The 17,113-nt window shown below is 35.8% G+C and overlaps 1 protein-coding gene across 5 annotated transcripts in view; it reads left to right on the top strand.

Annotated features, from left to right (window-relative positions):
* The window catches only part of PARPBP (PARP1 binding protein), a 41,089-nt gene that overhangs the window by 7,919 nt on the left and 16,057 nt on the right, over positions 1 to 17,113 (top strand). For 2 of the 5 annotated variants that reach the window (XM_032688859.1, XM_032688858.1), the window contains exons 3-7: positions 543 to 773; positions 1,572 to 1,682; positions 3,171 to 3,341; positions 5,784 to 5,938; positions 15,257 to 15,440. In XM_032688859.1, coding sequence (XP_032544750.1) covers positions 543 to 773; positions 1,572 to 1,682; positions 3,171 to 3,341; positions 5,784 to 5,938; positions 15,257 to 15,440 — 852 coding nt within the window. Of the gene's footprint in view, positions 1 to 542; positions 774 to 1,571; positions 1,683 to 3,170; positions 3,342 to 4,073; positions 4,179 to 5,783; positions 5,939 to 15,256; positions 15,441 to 16,450; positions 16,571 to 17,113 lie in introns of those variants that run through there. The other 3 variants (XR_004357254.1, XR_004357255.1, XM_032688860.1) reach the window with 3 other exon arrangements.

The following is a 17,113-nucleotide window of genomic DNA, read 5'->3' as shown; positions in this document are numbered from 1 at the left end:
CTGGATATGAGTGTGATCTATGCTGTATAGTTAACATTAGTTGTGGTGCTAGTAACAGATGGGTGTGCATTGCTTTAATGTATTTATTAGAAGGATCTAGCAACAATGTTATGCTAAAGTATAGCTGTACTAACACAGGGAAAAAAACCCTCCGTTTTTTTGACACATTTTCCTAGATTACTGCCTGAAGCAGTGTTTACTGCCTTTGGGAAGTAAATACCTGCCATGCTGAAAACTATTTCTGCAAATAAATAACTTTAGGCAAGAAGTAGTCCTGTAACATTCAGTGTCTTTTCTTATGAGTAAAGACCAATATACATATCTGGTATTTTAAAGAACAGGAACAAATACTGCGTATAACAAAGATCAACTGTAGATGCAAAGCACTGGAAGAACTTCAACTATAAGTAAGAATTTGTTTATTATAAACTTAGATGATAATAGTTTTTTCAAAAATATATATGCAACTTGTTTTAAATTTGTTTTTTAAAGCTATGTTGAATATGAAACAGTATTTTTTGCTTTTTTTCGTTTTCTATTAGTACCATGGGGACTTCACAGTATCACTTAGTGATGTGCTTGAAACTTGGAACTATTTGTTACATGACAAACTGGGATTATCATATGAAAACATGAAAGAACCTGAAAATTATGCTGATGTAAAAAAAGCCTATCACACCTTCTTAGCAAAAAGCAATATGTTAGATCTAGTAGACATATGTCAGAAGTGCTGTAGTCTTGGACTTTTACCTGAAGATGAAAGCATAGCTCCTGTAAGTATTATGTTTGTTTGATCTCTGATGTTTTGGCATATTTTTGGTTCTGTGGATTTATGACACTTTTAATTATACACAGGATCTCTGAGTTATTCATAAAAGTTACTTAGTTTTTCTATAGGGCAAGCACTTGAGTTTAAATTATTAAATATTTTAAAGAGATTTTAAATTTACTCAAAAATTATTTCTTCCTTTTGTCCTGCTGGATGGGTGAGTCCCACAACTCTTCTATGAATATATTGCTCCTTGCCATAAGTGGAAATGAAAAATTAACTGTAGAAACTTGGTAAAACTGGAATAAATCTTAGTAATTAACACGTGCCGTGGAGTTTTGGATGTATGTTGATATGCAGCCATAATATTTTTAATTATTCCCATTTTGAAAATACTATGCTCTTTAAGCAAAAACTTTGATTTACGTTTAGTTCCATGTTAATTTTTTCAGAATCCAAAAGAGGTTCCACTTCAACCACTCAGTCACAGCTCTGTTGCAGTTTGTTGCAGGTCTTTTGTTTGTTTGGGGTTTTTTTGTGTTTTTTCCCTCACTGTTTTCACGAGGAAGACAGAGAACTTGAGTGGGTTAATGAGCTCTTCCTAAACTTGGCATGAGATGTTAAATATTCTCCAAAACATAGGTTTTACTTTTAAAGACTAAAACCAAAAGTAGTAGTAAGGGCTGCGTTAACCTCAAACATGACCAAACTGGCAGAGATGTAGGTTTACACCAGGTTTTAAAACCACTTTTGCTTTCTAGTCATCTTCATATTGAAGTTTATTCTGATCTTTTTATTACAGGTTCAACTGTTGGAATTCATTTCTGGCATAACTGATGTGCAAGAAAATAATGGTTCTGTTCTTCCTACTCCTTCTACACAAGTCGACAGACAGGGCCAGGAGAATGTGAAGGTAAAAATTACTTCTGTCTGTTGTAATGTTCTGTATGTATTGAAAAGTTAAAATATAGCATCATTTCCTTTTTCAATTTTGGTATTCAAATGTGGCTGGTTTAAAAAATATAGAACCTGTGTATTCAAACTCTGTATGGTTTGAGTACATTGTAGGTGTGTACGGGGCTATGTGCTGAAATTTATGTCTGGGAGACAGTCCTTTTGTTGCAGGCACTTGATGTAGACTTAATCTGCATTGAAACACCAGGGAATAAATTTTTCTACACGTACAGCATCACTCAGACATTGTCTTGAGTAAGTGTTAAATGATTTTCCCAATGCTGCAAATTGAAGTAAACTTTTTTGATTTCATTTTGTTAACTCATACTCCCTTACATACAGAAGAAATCTAAATAACCACTTAGTGGCAGCTGTAGCAAAGCAAAGAAAGTTTGACTGTCCTGTAGAGGAATTGAGGACTCTCTAGGAGTACTGGGTTCTTTTACCCTTTCAACCACCAAAATAAGAACCTCTGAATGCTGTATAATAATGCTTGAAATGCTGTAGCTTTACTCATTTCCAAACTTGCTTTTCCCATAAGTGGCAATTTCAAATCAATATTTCGGTATAACTCAAAATATTTCTGAACAAGAAAATATTTTCTGAACTCTCACCTAAATAGCACTTGTACCACTAACATAATGGCTTTCTTGCCGCTCTGACTTGTGCAGTAAAAATATTCTTTGCTTTTTTGTATTCTCTTAGGTCTGTCTTTGCAGGCTGGCACACATACATGTTAGGTTTTGATACTGTCTACATTTTTGTTGTATACATTCTGTTGAATAAGAAGACATTCCATAGGAGATATAAGTTTTCTCATTGTACTTTCCTCTATTAATGGCCTTTTTTTGATCTTTACTTGTAGCAAAACTGCAAATTCTTCTGTCCTGGGACAGAATTTATCCTGTTATTCTTACAGGGTCCAGAACAGTGCTGCAATATTAGCAATTACAATGTTATATTTTGGTTATGTGGGTCAGGCTGGGTCACAATTTTTTGTCCAAACTCAGTCAGTGGAGTTTCTTTGATTGAAATCCGCTGGAAGTAAAGAGAAAAATCACTTGCAGAGCTGGCAAGTAGTTTAAAATCTTAGTCTATTTGAAGTTAATGACAAATTCTTAGTTAGTTTAATATTTGCCTTGGGATAGAAAAGGTATATATGTGAAGACATTTTTAACTAGAAATTTATAGCCAATTTTAATAACTAGAGATCCAACCCTCAAATATTTTGTGAATATTCAAGAATAGGATATGTAATTCTTGATTATTTGTCATGTTTGCTTTTCATCAAGGCTTCCAGAGTCCTCACAAATAAAGTAGCATTTTGGAATTATGCAAGGTGAATTTCTTACTCTTCCAGAAATCATATCAGTACATGTCTAATTAGCTTTAAAAGAAAATGGAACATAATTTAGCAGTGGGATGACCAATTTGTTTTCTTATACAGGCATCAATCCTGGCAAAAAAGTCTGTCTGTTCATATTTAAACCTGTTGGTGAATTCTAAGGATGATCTGGCATTGGCTCACATTCTAAATGTTCCTGACAGAGGACTTGGTAGAGAAGCCTTCACTAACCTGAAACATGCCTCACAGGAGAAGAAAATGTCCATTTTCCTGGTATGTGTGTCAAATGAAACTCCTGTTTCAATGAACTTCCTCTGTAGGGATAGGACTCCTCAGACTCTTTTCCTGCTCCACCATGTCCCTCCCTTAGGAGACAGTTCTCTGCAAACTTCTCCTTCCTGTGGGCTGCAGTTCTCTGCAGACTGCTCCAGCGTGGGTCCATTCCATGGGATGCAGTCCTTTAGGGACAAACTGCTCCAGCGTGGGACCCCTACAGGATCACAAGTCCTGCCAGCAAACCTGCTCCAGCATGGGCTCCTCTCTCCATGGATCCACAGGTCCTGCCAGGAGCCTGCTGCAGCACTGGCCTTCTAGAGGGGTCACAGCCTCCTTCAGGCATCCACCTGCTCTGGTGTGGGGCCCTCCACAGGCTGCAGTTGGACATCTGCTTCCCCTGTGGACCCCCACGTGCTGCAGGGGCACAACTGCCTCACCATGGTCATCGCCATGGGCTGCAGGGGAATCACAGCTCTGATGCCTGGAGCACCTTCTCTCCCTCCTTTTCCACTGGCCTTGGTGACTGCAGAGCTGTACCACCCGCCTACCAAAACCTGATCATACAAGCCCAATATAGCAATGAGATTGAGTTTAATAAATATCAGAATGCAGTATTAACATTAACCAAACCAAGCTATTAATAATGCATTACAATGTGTTTTGGTTTTGAAGTGATGTAGGTTTTTTGGTTAAATAGTAAACCAGCATTTTTATGTGTGTTTGTCAAAGTTTAGACATCTGGAACCTGAAGTATTTCTGTGAAGAAATTTCTTAGAGCAATCTGGTGACAAAACCCCTCCTTTGAAATGTAGACTAGAACAGAGGCTGAAGTTTGTAAGTGTGGTATCGCATTTTTTTCAGATTTGACTCAGAATTTGGGGAGGGTAATGCTTTCTAGTCACTTGTAGCTTGATCAGTCTTGAAATAGTCTTTAAGATGAGATTGATATGGGACATTTCTGCTCATTTTTACTCTCAAAGGCAGAGAACTAGAAAAAAAACCCTTCAGACAGTTTCGTAGTCTTTCTCAGTGCCCTTGTATAGGAATTTAGAAAGCTACAGCATCAACATACAGTGCTCCCAGAGGCTTGTTGCTAAAGAATCTAGTCTGGTATGTGAGGTGCATTTATCCTTGCAGTAGTTATAGTCAGCACAGAGCCATCTCAAAAGTAGTTCAGATAGGGTAAATAAGAATTTTTTTTCTCCAAAGAACCACTGTAGTCCCTCATACTCAAAATAATCATTAAATTTTGCAGCAGAGTAGTCTTAGTGCAGACAAGGATAAAACAATATGGGTATGTAGCAGGCACTGAAGCAGCTGCATTCTTAATTTTTGTTGTTTAATGAATGCAGAAAATTTGTGAAATCTCGGTTCCAGTATTAATTATTTTAGCTCCTAATGCTCTGTTAACATTGTAAAAGAAGCCTGTATGTGTTTGGACAGGATTTACTACCTCTTCTTCACAGTTGCCAGAGGGAAAACTTCTCTACCATGTAAAGAAGTCTTCTTTTCTGGCATCTGTGTCTTGTAGAAATCTTTCACACCTAGAATATTTTCCCTTGGGAGGGCAAGGTCCTATGAACTGTGTACTTGATCCACAGGAAATCTTTAGTACAAAGACAGGAATACTGACAGGTTTACTTTCTTTGCTGGAGTAATTCCAGTTTTACTCTTTCCAGTCCTAAGATCTTTATGATTTAGCTCCGGAGTCTGAAATTAAAATTTATATGTGGAATTAATATTACTGAATGTGTGTCAACTGTATTGGATTGTTATCTTTACTTTCACTTTTCTTAACAACTGCTAGGATTTTTGTTCTGACTGTTACCTTAAGATCTCAGGGGTTGTACTCCAAGGTATACTGCTTTTGACACATCTCTTGTTTTCATTGTTTTGTAGCATATAAAAATATATAGAACTTTAAGAATGATAGAAGCCTTGTCATCACTTTTCATAAGATTTGAATATACATTATTCGCATCTCTGAAAATAGGTATAATACTGAAGTCAACTTTTACATGCTTATCTTAAAATTGTTCTTGGGTCATAGACAACCTTCAATATAAGAGTAGTTTTTCTGAGGCCAGGATGAGTGTTTAAACAGCATCAACAGCAAGAGTTCTATACCCTGTTTTAATAAGTTTTTTTCTAAGCTTTCAAAGGGCTAATATAAATATCAAATTCACTGGGTCATTTTAACTTTGGCTTATATTTTCTTTTTTTAATACTACTGAACTATTTAAGTATTGATCTTGCAAATATTTGTGGTGAGATGTCCAAAACTTTTCATTGAGGCATTCTATTGATTTCAGATAAGTTATTTCTGCTATCAGCCAGCTGTTATACACTGTTTGCAAAACTGTGGGAGAGGCCCACTTCAACATGTGTACAGTTCATGTATGTCTACAGTTTCATATTTCTGAATATTTCTCCTAATAGATGGCAACATCTTTTATCCGAACCATAGAACTTGGAGGAAGAGACTGTGCATCTTCTTTATATGATCCTTTAAGAGCCCACGTAAAGGGGCTCTCCAGCTTTGTTACTTTTATTGACAAGCTGCAAGAAATTGTTGGTGAAATCTTAAATCCCAGGTAATAGATTTTCTGTTATATTTTTGTCTTGTTGAGCACCTCTTATTCTTGTGCATGTGTTCCAACAAGAAGGAACAAAAGAAAATCAAATAATGTCCTTATTTAATAATTCAGAGTAAGTGAAAATTAAACCTTGTTTTAAAATATAACTAATTGAAAAACAATTGGGGTAAAATTATGGCTTTTCAAAGGGTTTTTTTGGTATTAAATTTTTGTCAAATCTATGTATGTATGGTGAATTGGTTAGTTCCCTAGTTATAAATGAGCTTACAAAGATTTCTATCTTGTGAGTCTGGTAAGTACATAAACTGACATGTGCTTTACTTCTTGATAGTTAATGACTTCCTTTTTGTCATTTCATTCTTTTTACTCTTATGTAAAGGAGTCTTTATTGCTGCAAAAAATGACGATGTTGGTTATTTAGCCTTTCTTTTTTACTTTATTTTAGCTACATAAGTGAAGCATATGAATTATTTCTTAGGAAGGCTCTGATGGAGTAGCTGATTTTGGATGTTTTTGAAGAACTGAATTTAGTCTTTTGGGTAGGCTTATAAATGTGTGATTAATTAGAGAAGTGTAAATGTAACACAGGAATTTGAATTGATAAGTGCTGGCATTGCTACAGACAGAAGAGCTATTTTCTTAAGCTTTATAGAAATTAGTAATTTTTTTAATTTACAATCAGTAATTTTTCCATACAAAACTTTAGCAAATCAGCTGTAATAGTTCTGTCCTTGATACTCAAGACTCTTTTTTTAGTTTGAATTGAATCTAATCCTTACAGCAGAAAACAAAATGTTATAAGCAAAACCATAAGTGTTATTTAAGTTTCTGTTCAGTTTACATTGAATCTGGAAGCAGAACTATTTCTGAAGTTGTTTTGCAGTTTTTTTCTTACTTTTTTATTCTGCTTCTTTGTTCTTTCAACATTCTGGATGCCAAAGTTGTACTGTCTGTGCTAGTGATTAAAGAAAAGTCTTAGCTCAACATATAATATATACTTTTTTCTTTATTTAAATCCTATCTAACACTGTACATTGATTAAAAAATGAGAAATGGAAAAACATTTATGTGCATGAACTTACTTTTTACAATGGAAAGACTACATTATCAGGTATACACAGTTCAGAAAAATATAACATAAAATGCTACATCTTGTTAATTATCCCTCCATTTAAAAGGGAGGATGTTTACATGTGACAAAAATCAGAGTGGTATAGTTGCTGGGAATTATCAGTTTCTAATTGCATGAATTCTCTAGAGCTTGGAAATTCTTTTTGGCATTGAGATATTTATTCTGTAGCTTTCTGTGCTGTACCTGCTGTCCCATTTATTCTGGGATATAAAACTTGTTAAATTCAGATTCTAGTGTGCTCATTAAGTTGAGTGAATACATACAGGTATCACTGGTGGTCTCCCTGAGTGGAAGCTGATGGTACTGTGGTGTTTCTAGTATCTCTCTATATGGGCTTTATAACCTCACAACATAAAATACTAATATTGTCTTTATATATGTAGCTATATAGTAGCTCGGTGCTTATAGAAATATACCAACCAGTTAACTGTCTTTGAAAGAATCTTCATTACTATGCTGATGTTCTCCAGTATGATAGATCTAGTATATACAGCTTAGAAACAGTGAGGGTCACAGCGTTGGTCAAAAAAAGATGTTTTTAAGTGTTTGGTATGTCACATAAAGGAAGACTGTCTGCGTGTCCTGCCTGTGATATGGCAGTTGTTGTGAATTTCAGAGGATGCGCTTTTACACAAGAAATTTGTAAAACTCCTGCAAACTAAAGAGCAGAGTTAAAAAAGCAGCAATGCAACAGAAGTTTCAATTGCTTTGTCTTTAGAAGCCTGCTGAGAAACCCAGGAGCAAACTGGACAACCTGTCTGCTGCGCTGCTGTTTCTCTGATGCAGAGATTAGCAAACGTGTGATAACCAGGTGTCTGTATTTGCTATGTCACTAGAAAACTGAAGTATTTTTGGTTGTTTACTTAGTGATTGGAAGTCTGTTATTTCAGTTTTGTCTTAATACAGTGGAGATCTTATGAAACTTGTACCTGCACAATTTACAAAGTAGCTAAAAAAGTGCTGGGACATGGTGGGACACATGCTGAAAAATGTTTTCTTCATCTGCTTCAATGAAGTCCTTTGCTTTGGAAATCTGGAAACCAAACTGAAGATGCTGGACAGTGGTGGGATGTGCTTAAGGATGTCTTGAACATAGTGGGAGGTATTGTGCAACCAAGTAACTCCTAATCTGTGGAGAACTGAAAAAATGTGTTTCTCATCTCCCCATCATTGAACTAAGAAAGTGAACAGTAGATGAGATGAGGGAAGGAAAATCTGTCAAACAGAGAAGAAATTTAATGAAACTATGATGATTTGTTTCAACTGTGGCACTCCTGATAGCAGGAGATATGGAAAGACAAAATGAACTTTGGCAGTTTCAAGGTGTATTCATTGAGCAGAACGAACATTCTCACAAATCTCTGGCATGCTGAAATAGTTCAAGTTTGCCTCTCCTCGTTCTCCAGATGTCTAAGATTAGAAGAAATCGCTAATCTTTCAAGAATCAGTAACATGAACATTCCTTAACGTTTGAGGATGCTGTAAAACTTGTAATGCTATAACTGTTTATAGATACTGTACATATAAGACTTGGACAATGTTTATACAGTAAATGGAGAGCTTGGATGTTCTTCTTTGTGCCTGCTTCTTGTCAAGGAACATATCAACAATGTATTTGTCAGTGAAGTGGATGACTATTATACACCTCAGGATCTGAAAATTCTTGTTGGTGTGAATGAAAAAATGCAGTACTAATTAATCATTCTGGAAATTCTTTTCTTTAAGGCCAAAAGAACTTAATATATTTCTGGAATGACTTTTTTCAAGCTCGGTAAAAGTGTGACTTAAAACTGAACGATGGGAAGTCTTTTGTCGTCTTGGTTGCTGCATTTGATGGTTCATATAGGGGAGGTGTGCATATACATATATGTACTGGTTTCGTGGAGTAGGAAAGTTGGGAGATTGGCAGCACATCTTCTCCTAGGAGTTGGGCCCTGCCCTCGGTGCAGGCAGTGACCACTGGGTGTCACCATCGCCCAGCTCACATCGGAGCTGGTTCGAACTCCCCGTGTTGTTTCACTCAACCCATTGGAGTGACAGCGGAGCTTCGGAGAGGGTTTGCATTTCGGGTCCCTGAGCAGCCTCCTGCAGCCGGTTGTAGCAGTTATACAGCTCACCTTGATCATGTGGATTAGTGCATTCAGCTTTCCCTTGACAGGGAAGAATGCTGTTTCTTGTATGTTGCCTTTGTGAAATTGTGACTGGATCTGGAGATGCAGTATTTTGGGAGAGACAGCATATTGTACTTTATCTGGGCTTGTGCTGAATGTTTGAGTTAATTGGACAGCTTTCACGCAGCACTGAAGTTTTGTGGTCTAAAGTTACTGGAAAGTTGTGTGAGTGTATGCAAAACATTGTATATAGGATTCCTTAAACTTAGAATCATAGAGTAATTCAGGTTGGAAGGAACATCGGGAAGTTTTTGGTCCAACATCCCACTCAAACCAGGGTTAATTATGGGGTCAGCTCAGGTTAATCAGGGCTTTATTCAGTCAAGCTTTGTGCAGACTCCATCCTTGGAGGTTTTCAATCTCCCTCTTGGCAACCTGTTCCACTGCTTGTGTCCTCATGGTGAAAAGTTGTGGGTTTTCTTTCTTATATAGAGTTGGGACCTCTCTTGTTTCAATTTATGTCTATTGTCTCTTTTCACTAACTGTCAACATGAGGAGGCTGCCTCTGTCTTCTTGGTTGCCACCTTGTAGTTATTGGAAAGTTGTCAGAAAATCCTCTCAAAGCCTTCTCTTCTCCAGACTGAACAAGCTGTTCCCTTAGCTGCTTTTCACAGGGCATGTCTCCCTGACCATCTTGGCAGCCCACTGCTGAACTCACTCCAGTTTATCAGTGTCTTTCCTGGACTGGGGGCCCAGAACTGGATGCAGTATTCTAAATTTGGTCCAACGAGTGCTGATTAGAGAGGGATAATCACATTCCTCAGACTACTGGCTACGCTACTGTTAATGCAGCCAAGGATACTGTAGGCCTTCTTTGCTGCCAAGGCATACTCCTGGCTCAGGGCTAGCTTGCTGAACATGCACCAAGACTCCCAGGTTCTTTTACATAGAGCTGCTCCCCAGCCTGTATCATTGCAAGGGATTATTCCTTTCCAAGACTTTGCATGTGTTGTTAAATTTCGTATGGTTCCTGTCAGCCCGTTCCTTTTGTCTGTTTAGGTATCTTTGCGTGGCAGCTCTACCCTCAAGCATATCGACAGTTCCATCCAATTTGGTATCATCTGCAAACTTCATAAGCATGTATTTTTATCATTGAGTCACTGCCAAAGACAACAGAAAAAAGCAGGTTTGCCCCTATGGTGGTACTCCATTTTTACTGGCCTCCACATAAAGTGCAACATGTTTACTACTGTCTGAGCTCGATCATCTAACCAGTTTTTTCCTTATCTAATTGTCCATCCAACCAGACTGTGGTGTTTTGTTTTTTTGGTTTCTTTTTTTTTTTTTGCAATGATTTGCTTCTCTCTGTTTGTCAGGGACCTCCCCTGGTCACCATGACTTTTCAAAGGTGGTATAGAGTAGTCTTATGAGTGCATTTGCCAGTTCTATTAATGTTCTTGAATGCAATCCATTTGCTTCTATGTGCTTGTATGTACTCAGTACTGGCAAGTAAAGTCTGATTTGATCTTTATCCGCTGCTGACAATTCTTTTCTGAAAGCATTCTCTAATCAGGGGCCTGGGAGACCATCTTGGTGAAGACTGAGGCAAAGAAAGCACAGAGTCCCTCAATTTCATCTGTGTCCACACTGTTGGACTGTGCCCTTCGGCAAAGGTTCCTCATTGTCTTTGTTCAGTAGATGAAGCTCCTTTAACATTCCTTGTGATTCTCAGCTCCAGCTAAGCTTTGATTTTCCTGACAACAAACCTAGATGCCCAGGCAATGTTTCTAGATAGTTTGTAACCCATCCCTTCTTCACCGTCCTGTGTGAAGCCCTTTTGCATTCAAACTGTCATCAGTTCACTGTTTGAGCCAAACTGGTCTACCAATATTTCTACATATTTCCCGAAGCATTGTGATGCTTGTAGTATTATTGTGCTTGTAGTATTATTTTTGTATAATATGATTAATGTTATTATAATTAATAACATCAAATTTCCTGAGCTCCTTTACCATTTATAACTTTCTCACATGAGATTCCATGGCTACTTATCAAGAATCTTATTCTGGGAAGAATACTTGTTTAGTTTTACAGTAACTTTATCACCAGACTTAAGTAGCATAGCTTGGTATGGAGAATATGAAGAGTCTCTCCAGTTTCTTCCACCAAACTAAAAGAGAAATTTTAGCCAATACAGCAAAATCATTATCAGCAGCAATGTGGAAAAATACGCAGCAAGAGAATTCTTTTTTTGCTGTGTTTTTATCATGGATCTAATGATCTGCAAAACTGCAAAGGGTCTTAGGTGGAGGCTTCACCTAATATAAACTTCTGTAGGGTTTAAGAAATTAGAGTAATAATGCAGACATCCATGGTTTGAGGTGGAATTTTTATATAAATTCCATCCAAACACTGTAAGTATTTTGATATAGTTATTTTTTATTTTACAGATGTATTCAATATCTAGATAAGTTCACTGATATGATTTTATTGTTGAAATTTTGAAATCTAAATTAACGTGAACTACTAATTTTCTTAATTTATTCCTATGACATAACTAGAAAAAAAACACATTAGAGTTGCTTTAAAGACACAGCTCCTGCTCTGTTAGGAGCATTTGTATTTTGTACTATTTCCTATATAAATTTTGTCCCGCTCTTCTACCCAGGTAAATGAAGCTGACATCTGCTACTTTGTGTCTGAGAATGGAATTACTGCTGCTCTCTTTCTATAGCTCTAAATTAAAAAAAATTAGATAACTGTTCAGTTTTTATCAGGTTCTAAGACATCTTATAAATCCATAACAAAGAAAAAAGGCTGTGATCTCCACCCCACTCTGTGATCACTGGGTGTTTGTGATCTGTTGTAAGATATTTGTTCCTACTACCTAGGTCAGATAGCTAAATCTTTATCATCTATTTTTTACCTCTGCTGAAGTTGAAATGAATGAATTAAAATGTTGACCTTAGTGTAATAGAATATTTATATATTCTTTTCTGTTCTTGCAATAGGCTTGAGGAGTCTGTTCTGCTTTTTATCAGATTTTGAGTATTGTCCATTTTCCTCAACTTTTTTTTCTTCTTTATGCTACTTTAGTCTTTTCCACAAAAGATCTATTTCTAGAAAATAAATAAAAGTGCTCTTCATCATATTAATTTTTCATACTAAGGCCTCAGTTCTGTAAGAAGAGTTCTTGCCAGTGCCATTTAAATTTTTGGTAAGGAGAGGAGCTTGTTTAAGTGTAATCTCAGTAGGAACCAAATAGACAAAGTATGCTCTTAGTTTCTTATAAATTAGTTACCTCTACATAAAAAAAATGGTTTGCTAAGGAAAAGGAGGTGGAAATAGTCAGCTGGAACTGAGATGAGAAGGGTTCAAGTGGGCACAAGATCTGAGAATATTTTTAGTAGAAGCAACCAGTGAGAGAAGATATGATTTGTCTGATGCCTAGTTAACAGAGTTTTACATTGTACTATTTTTTTAAACCCTCTTTAGAAACACCGTTTCAAATAAGGCATTTTTAGCATATGATTCATTTTATCTACATGTAGACATCTGTTTTTCTCTAGCTCACGAGAAGGTGAACTGAATCCCACCTGAAATGTCTACTCTTTTAGTGCTGGTTAAAGCTGAAAAAGTTAAGTTATTGCTTTTGTCAGTTTATCTAAAATGTTTGTGAATTTTTTAATTGAAAAAAAAGTTAATTCAACATTGTAAAAACTAAGCATTTAGTGGCTGCTAGTGAAGTCTTAGTTCAGTAGCCTGAGATGTACACATTAACATAGTCTTTAATTGTGTAATCACATGCTTTCCCCTCATCCACCCACCTGGCAGTCTTGGCTGTTGTGGATAAGAAAAAAAGAGTGTAAATTCAGACTGTGTAATGGAAGAAGGTAGTGTTTGACCCTTTCCAGCTGGTGAGGTAAATGAAGAATAGCGATTATCTTAATTAGCTGTGCAGGTGCCCAGTGCTAGTTGTATAATAATAGTTTTTCTTCCAGCATACGTACATGTATATATATATATTAAATGTGTGGAAATGATAAGATGTAGATAAGGTCAATATATCTGTAGGCAGAAAGAATTGAATCTAGTTTTCATGGGGAATTTCAGTCAATCCTTTCACCTGCTTGTTTGTCTTGGAGCTCTAGGTTCAGTGCAGTATTTATGGAACAGATACTCCTCATTTAATACAATACTTTTCTCTTTTGAGGATATTATTTTGAAAAGTGTAAGTTTAGGATTGAGGAAAATAGAGCAGTTTGGCAAAAAGCATCAGGAGACTTGGCTACAATTCCTATGTGCACCTCTGAAACACAACTCTTCTTCAGCAGTGCTTTCTTCTTACCTCTGGACAGCTTACAGTGGATTTTATTTTCCTCCTTTTGAACTTTTCATTCTTTTGTGGTTAAATTGAATTGTGGGGTTTGGAGCAGTGGTGCAACAGCATCTATTTTATTTTTTTTTTAAACTGTCCTTTCTAAGATCTGGATGGGTCTTGACTTGTGGACAGAGAGACTTGACATAGTGATTTTCTTTTGGCCATGTGCTTACATTGTGCTTAAATTTCTGCAAAGCGTAATTTTTTCTGCTTAATGAAACCTGCAAATCTGATGTGAATTGAATAATCTTTAATCTGTAAAAGTGTGGAATTGCTGAGAATTGTGGGGAAATACTTGGGTTTTACCCAGAAAAAAGAAAGAAAGAAAAAAAGAGAAGTTTCATGTTAACTTCAGGTTTTCTAAGTTATTTGCAGGAGTCTTGTTCAACCAGAATAAGCCAAAACAGTAAAGTCCCTGGCTCAGTTCTCTCCATGTATTTTAACTGGAAACAATGTAAACAAACTATTTTTCCTCTGACTCAATTCTTATTCTTACCTAGTTCTACCCAATTATTTTATATTTTATATGAATGTAGACATGCAGAGTTTCATGTGGTGGAGGTTCTCCCAACTAGAATTCTAAAATTCATCTTCAGAATTTAACGTTTGCAAAATATACCTTTCTTTGAATTTGCAGAGTAATCTTTTAGGGTAATTCAGCAGGAGTGTGAAGGACAGCAGTAAGCATAGAGGAAGTTGAAAATAAGTTATCAAGTCACTCTTGGCTGTGTGACCTGGAGTAATAAAGCCATTGCTTTGGGTTTTTGACAGAACTGTGATTTTCAGCGTTATAGATGTATCTAAAAATTCTATTGTAAGTGCCAGTAGCAGCTCAAGAGTTCAAGGTCTGTGAGTAAATATGGAGTTGTTTTGTATACTGTCCATAGTATGGTTAAATCTGTGGTGTCTGAGCTATATTGATGTTAGGTTACAGTCCACATGCTGCATTTCTGCTTTGATCTGGATTATAAACCTAACTAATCAAAAAAAAAAAAAGCTTTTGGGAAGAGGTATGTTCTGATGCAGGAGAGTTGAGTGGTTCTTGTAACACCTTATTTTCTTTGCCCAAGCTCAAGCAATGATAAAACATACTTAATGTTTTGTGTAGATAATGGGCAAAGTTATTAAGCTTTTAACTCAGGGGGGTTTATTCTGTCTTTCACAAAGTCTTAATTAGTTAAGACACGTTTGCTGAAGAAAGAGATTATCAGAGTGTGCCTTTATAGCAAACAGTGATGTTCACATGGTCTAATTGCTATCTATTTAAATAGAATTGAAAGCAGATTGGAATTTTGAAGCACCTTCACAAAGCACAGAAGACTCAGAAATCTAATAGGGTATTAAATGGGAATGCATATTTGAGTGAAAAATGTTGTTTACTCTTAACAGTTTATGAGCAAAACAGTAACTGTAGGTTTGAAGAATGTACTTTGAACTTTTAAGAAGTTAGTTTTGTGTTGCAGTTCTAAGTATTATTAAATGCTGAATTCATTACCTTTCCTTATAATCTTCGGGGTTTTTTATTTTTTAGCAAACTATTATGTTGGACAATACTTCTACACTGCTGTTTGATTTAAAAGATCAAAGCTGTTCTCTTTGATTAGCTGTGAAGACTGACTATGTTCAACATTAATAGGTATACTAAAGTGTTGCCAAGATTAATGTGGAGATGACCCTGTGCCTATTTTCAGAATCGCAGGGGGGCGAATTCTGTCAACAGTGAAGATGCATTTGATAAAAGGCCGAAGCAATGGGGATCCTTTCTGTCAGGCAGTAGAGGAAGTTGTAGAAGATTTGGATTTGAAGATTAAAAATATTATCGATTCACAACAGGAAATCTTGACTGCTAGCACTACTGGAGTCAGTCCAACACGGGTGATGGGACTTCTTTTGTTCTTTTTACTTTTTAACTTTTATAAGAAAGCAAATGTCTTTCGCCTGTTTTGTTCTTTTTAATTTTTAAAGGAATATCTATATTTTTTTCCTAACAGTACAGAGCAGTGTAATTTCCTCTACACTGTGGTTTTAAACCTGTTGAAAGACTTACACTTCAGGATTACACTGTGGATTTCAAATAGCAGATTTGCTTAAACTAAATTTCTTACCTCAAAATTAATTTATTTGTGCAGTTATTATAGATGTAAATACTTAAATGTGTTGGGGTTGCCACTAATTGAAAGGCAGTAAATCTCTAACAAATTTCCAAACAAAAGAATCTCATGAAAGTAGAATTAAGATTTGAGAACATATATCAGTAATTTTTGATTAAAATACACAAGTTTAATTAGTTCAGCATCAAGTATTTCAAAGTGTAAGACATTTAAAATAAGGTTAAATATGAAAAAAGTCTAAAACATGGTGAAATGTGGAGCGGGAGTGGAATAAAAATAAAAACCTCAAGCATTTAATGTATAAGTTTTTTTCTTTTGGTGTTTCAAGACACTAATGAAACTATTAATGATTTTTATGATTTTAATAATTTTTATGGTTTTAATAATTTTTATGATTTTAATAATTTTTGATTTTAATAATTTTTATGATTTTAGTAATTTTTATGATTTTAGTAATTTTTATGATTTTAGTAATTTTTATGATTTTAGTAATTTTTATGATTTTAGTAATTTTTATGATTTTAATAATTTTAATGATTTTAATGATGGAAGGAATCAGGATATTTAAAATTCTGTAAGACAAGTATAGAGAGCACAATAAAGGAGTCTGGTAAGAACGGGTAGAGGGGTCATATTCTGATTAATTGGTGATAAATTACATTAATTTGAAAAAGTCAAGTCTGTTTTGCCCATGATGGTAACTGCTAAGTGAATAACCTGTTCTCATCTCCACCCCTTGAGCTTTTTTTCAAGATGTTTTCCTGTTTTGTTTAGGAGGAGGAAGGATAGAGCAGCTTGGAGAGCAACTGGCAGCTTGTCAGGGTCAACCCACAGTCCTTTGTGGTGCCCAGTGTGGGCCTGAGGAATTAGAAATAAGGACAGTAGTTGAGAGAGGTAATGGGCAAAATGTGGACTCAACATTGATAGAGAGCAGTGTAAGTGTGAGGAATTTTTTTTTTTTTTATGTAATTGTGAAGGGATGAGGGGTAGAGTGTTTGTAGATTGTTTCCCTTTGTCAGTGTCGTGTTTATGTTATTTTGGTTTTGGTGTAGGAAATTCTTTTTGTTGATGTAAATGAAGTCTTGTGAAGATTTGTGATGGAGGTATATTTTAATGATTATTCTTAAACGTGATTCATAGAGACGAGGGGTGGAAAAGGGAGATTAGACAAATGTTAAGACGGTGATATCAAGTGGCATATTTTAGTGTAGCTCGGTGTGGAAGAACATTTTACTAAACATGTGGAGCAGTAGGTTACATTTTGTAATGAAAAAAGAAAGCAAAATTGAAAAAGTCCCATAAGAGTTCCAAATTAATTAGAGCTCTATAAAAAAAAAAGGGCATCTGTACTGTTCCATTAGGATCTCAGGACAGCAAAGATTAACGCTTTGTGCTGACTTTTACATAGGACTTGGGTTTTTTGTTTTGATTTTCACT

This window comes from Chiroxiphia lanceolata, chromosome 5, assembly GCF_009829145.1.
Source record: "Chiroxiphia lanceolata isolate bChiLan1 chromosome 5, bChiLan1.pri, whole genome shotgun sequence".
Lineage (NCBI taxonomy): Eukaryota > Metazoa > Chordata > Aves > Passeriformes > Pipridae > Chiroxiphia > Chiroxiphia lanceolata.
Note: the sequence above shows the minus strand (reverse complement) of the source record. Positions and strands in the feature narration are given on the sequence as shown.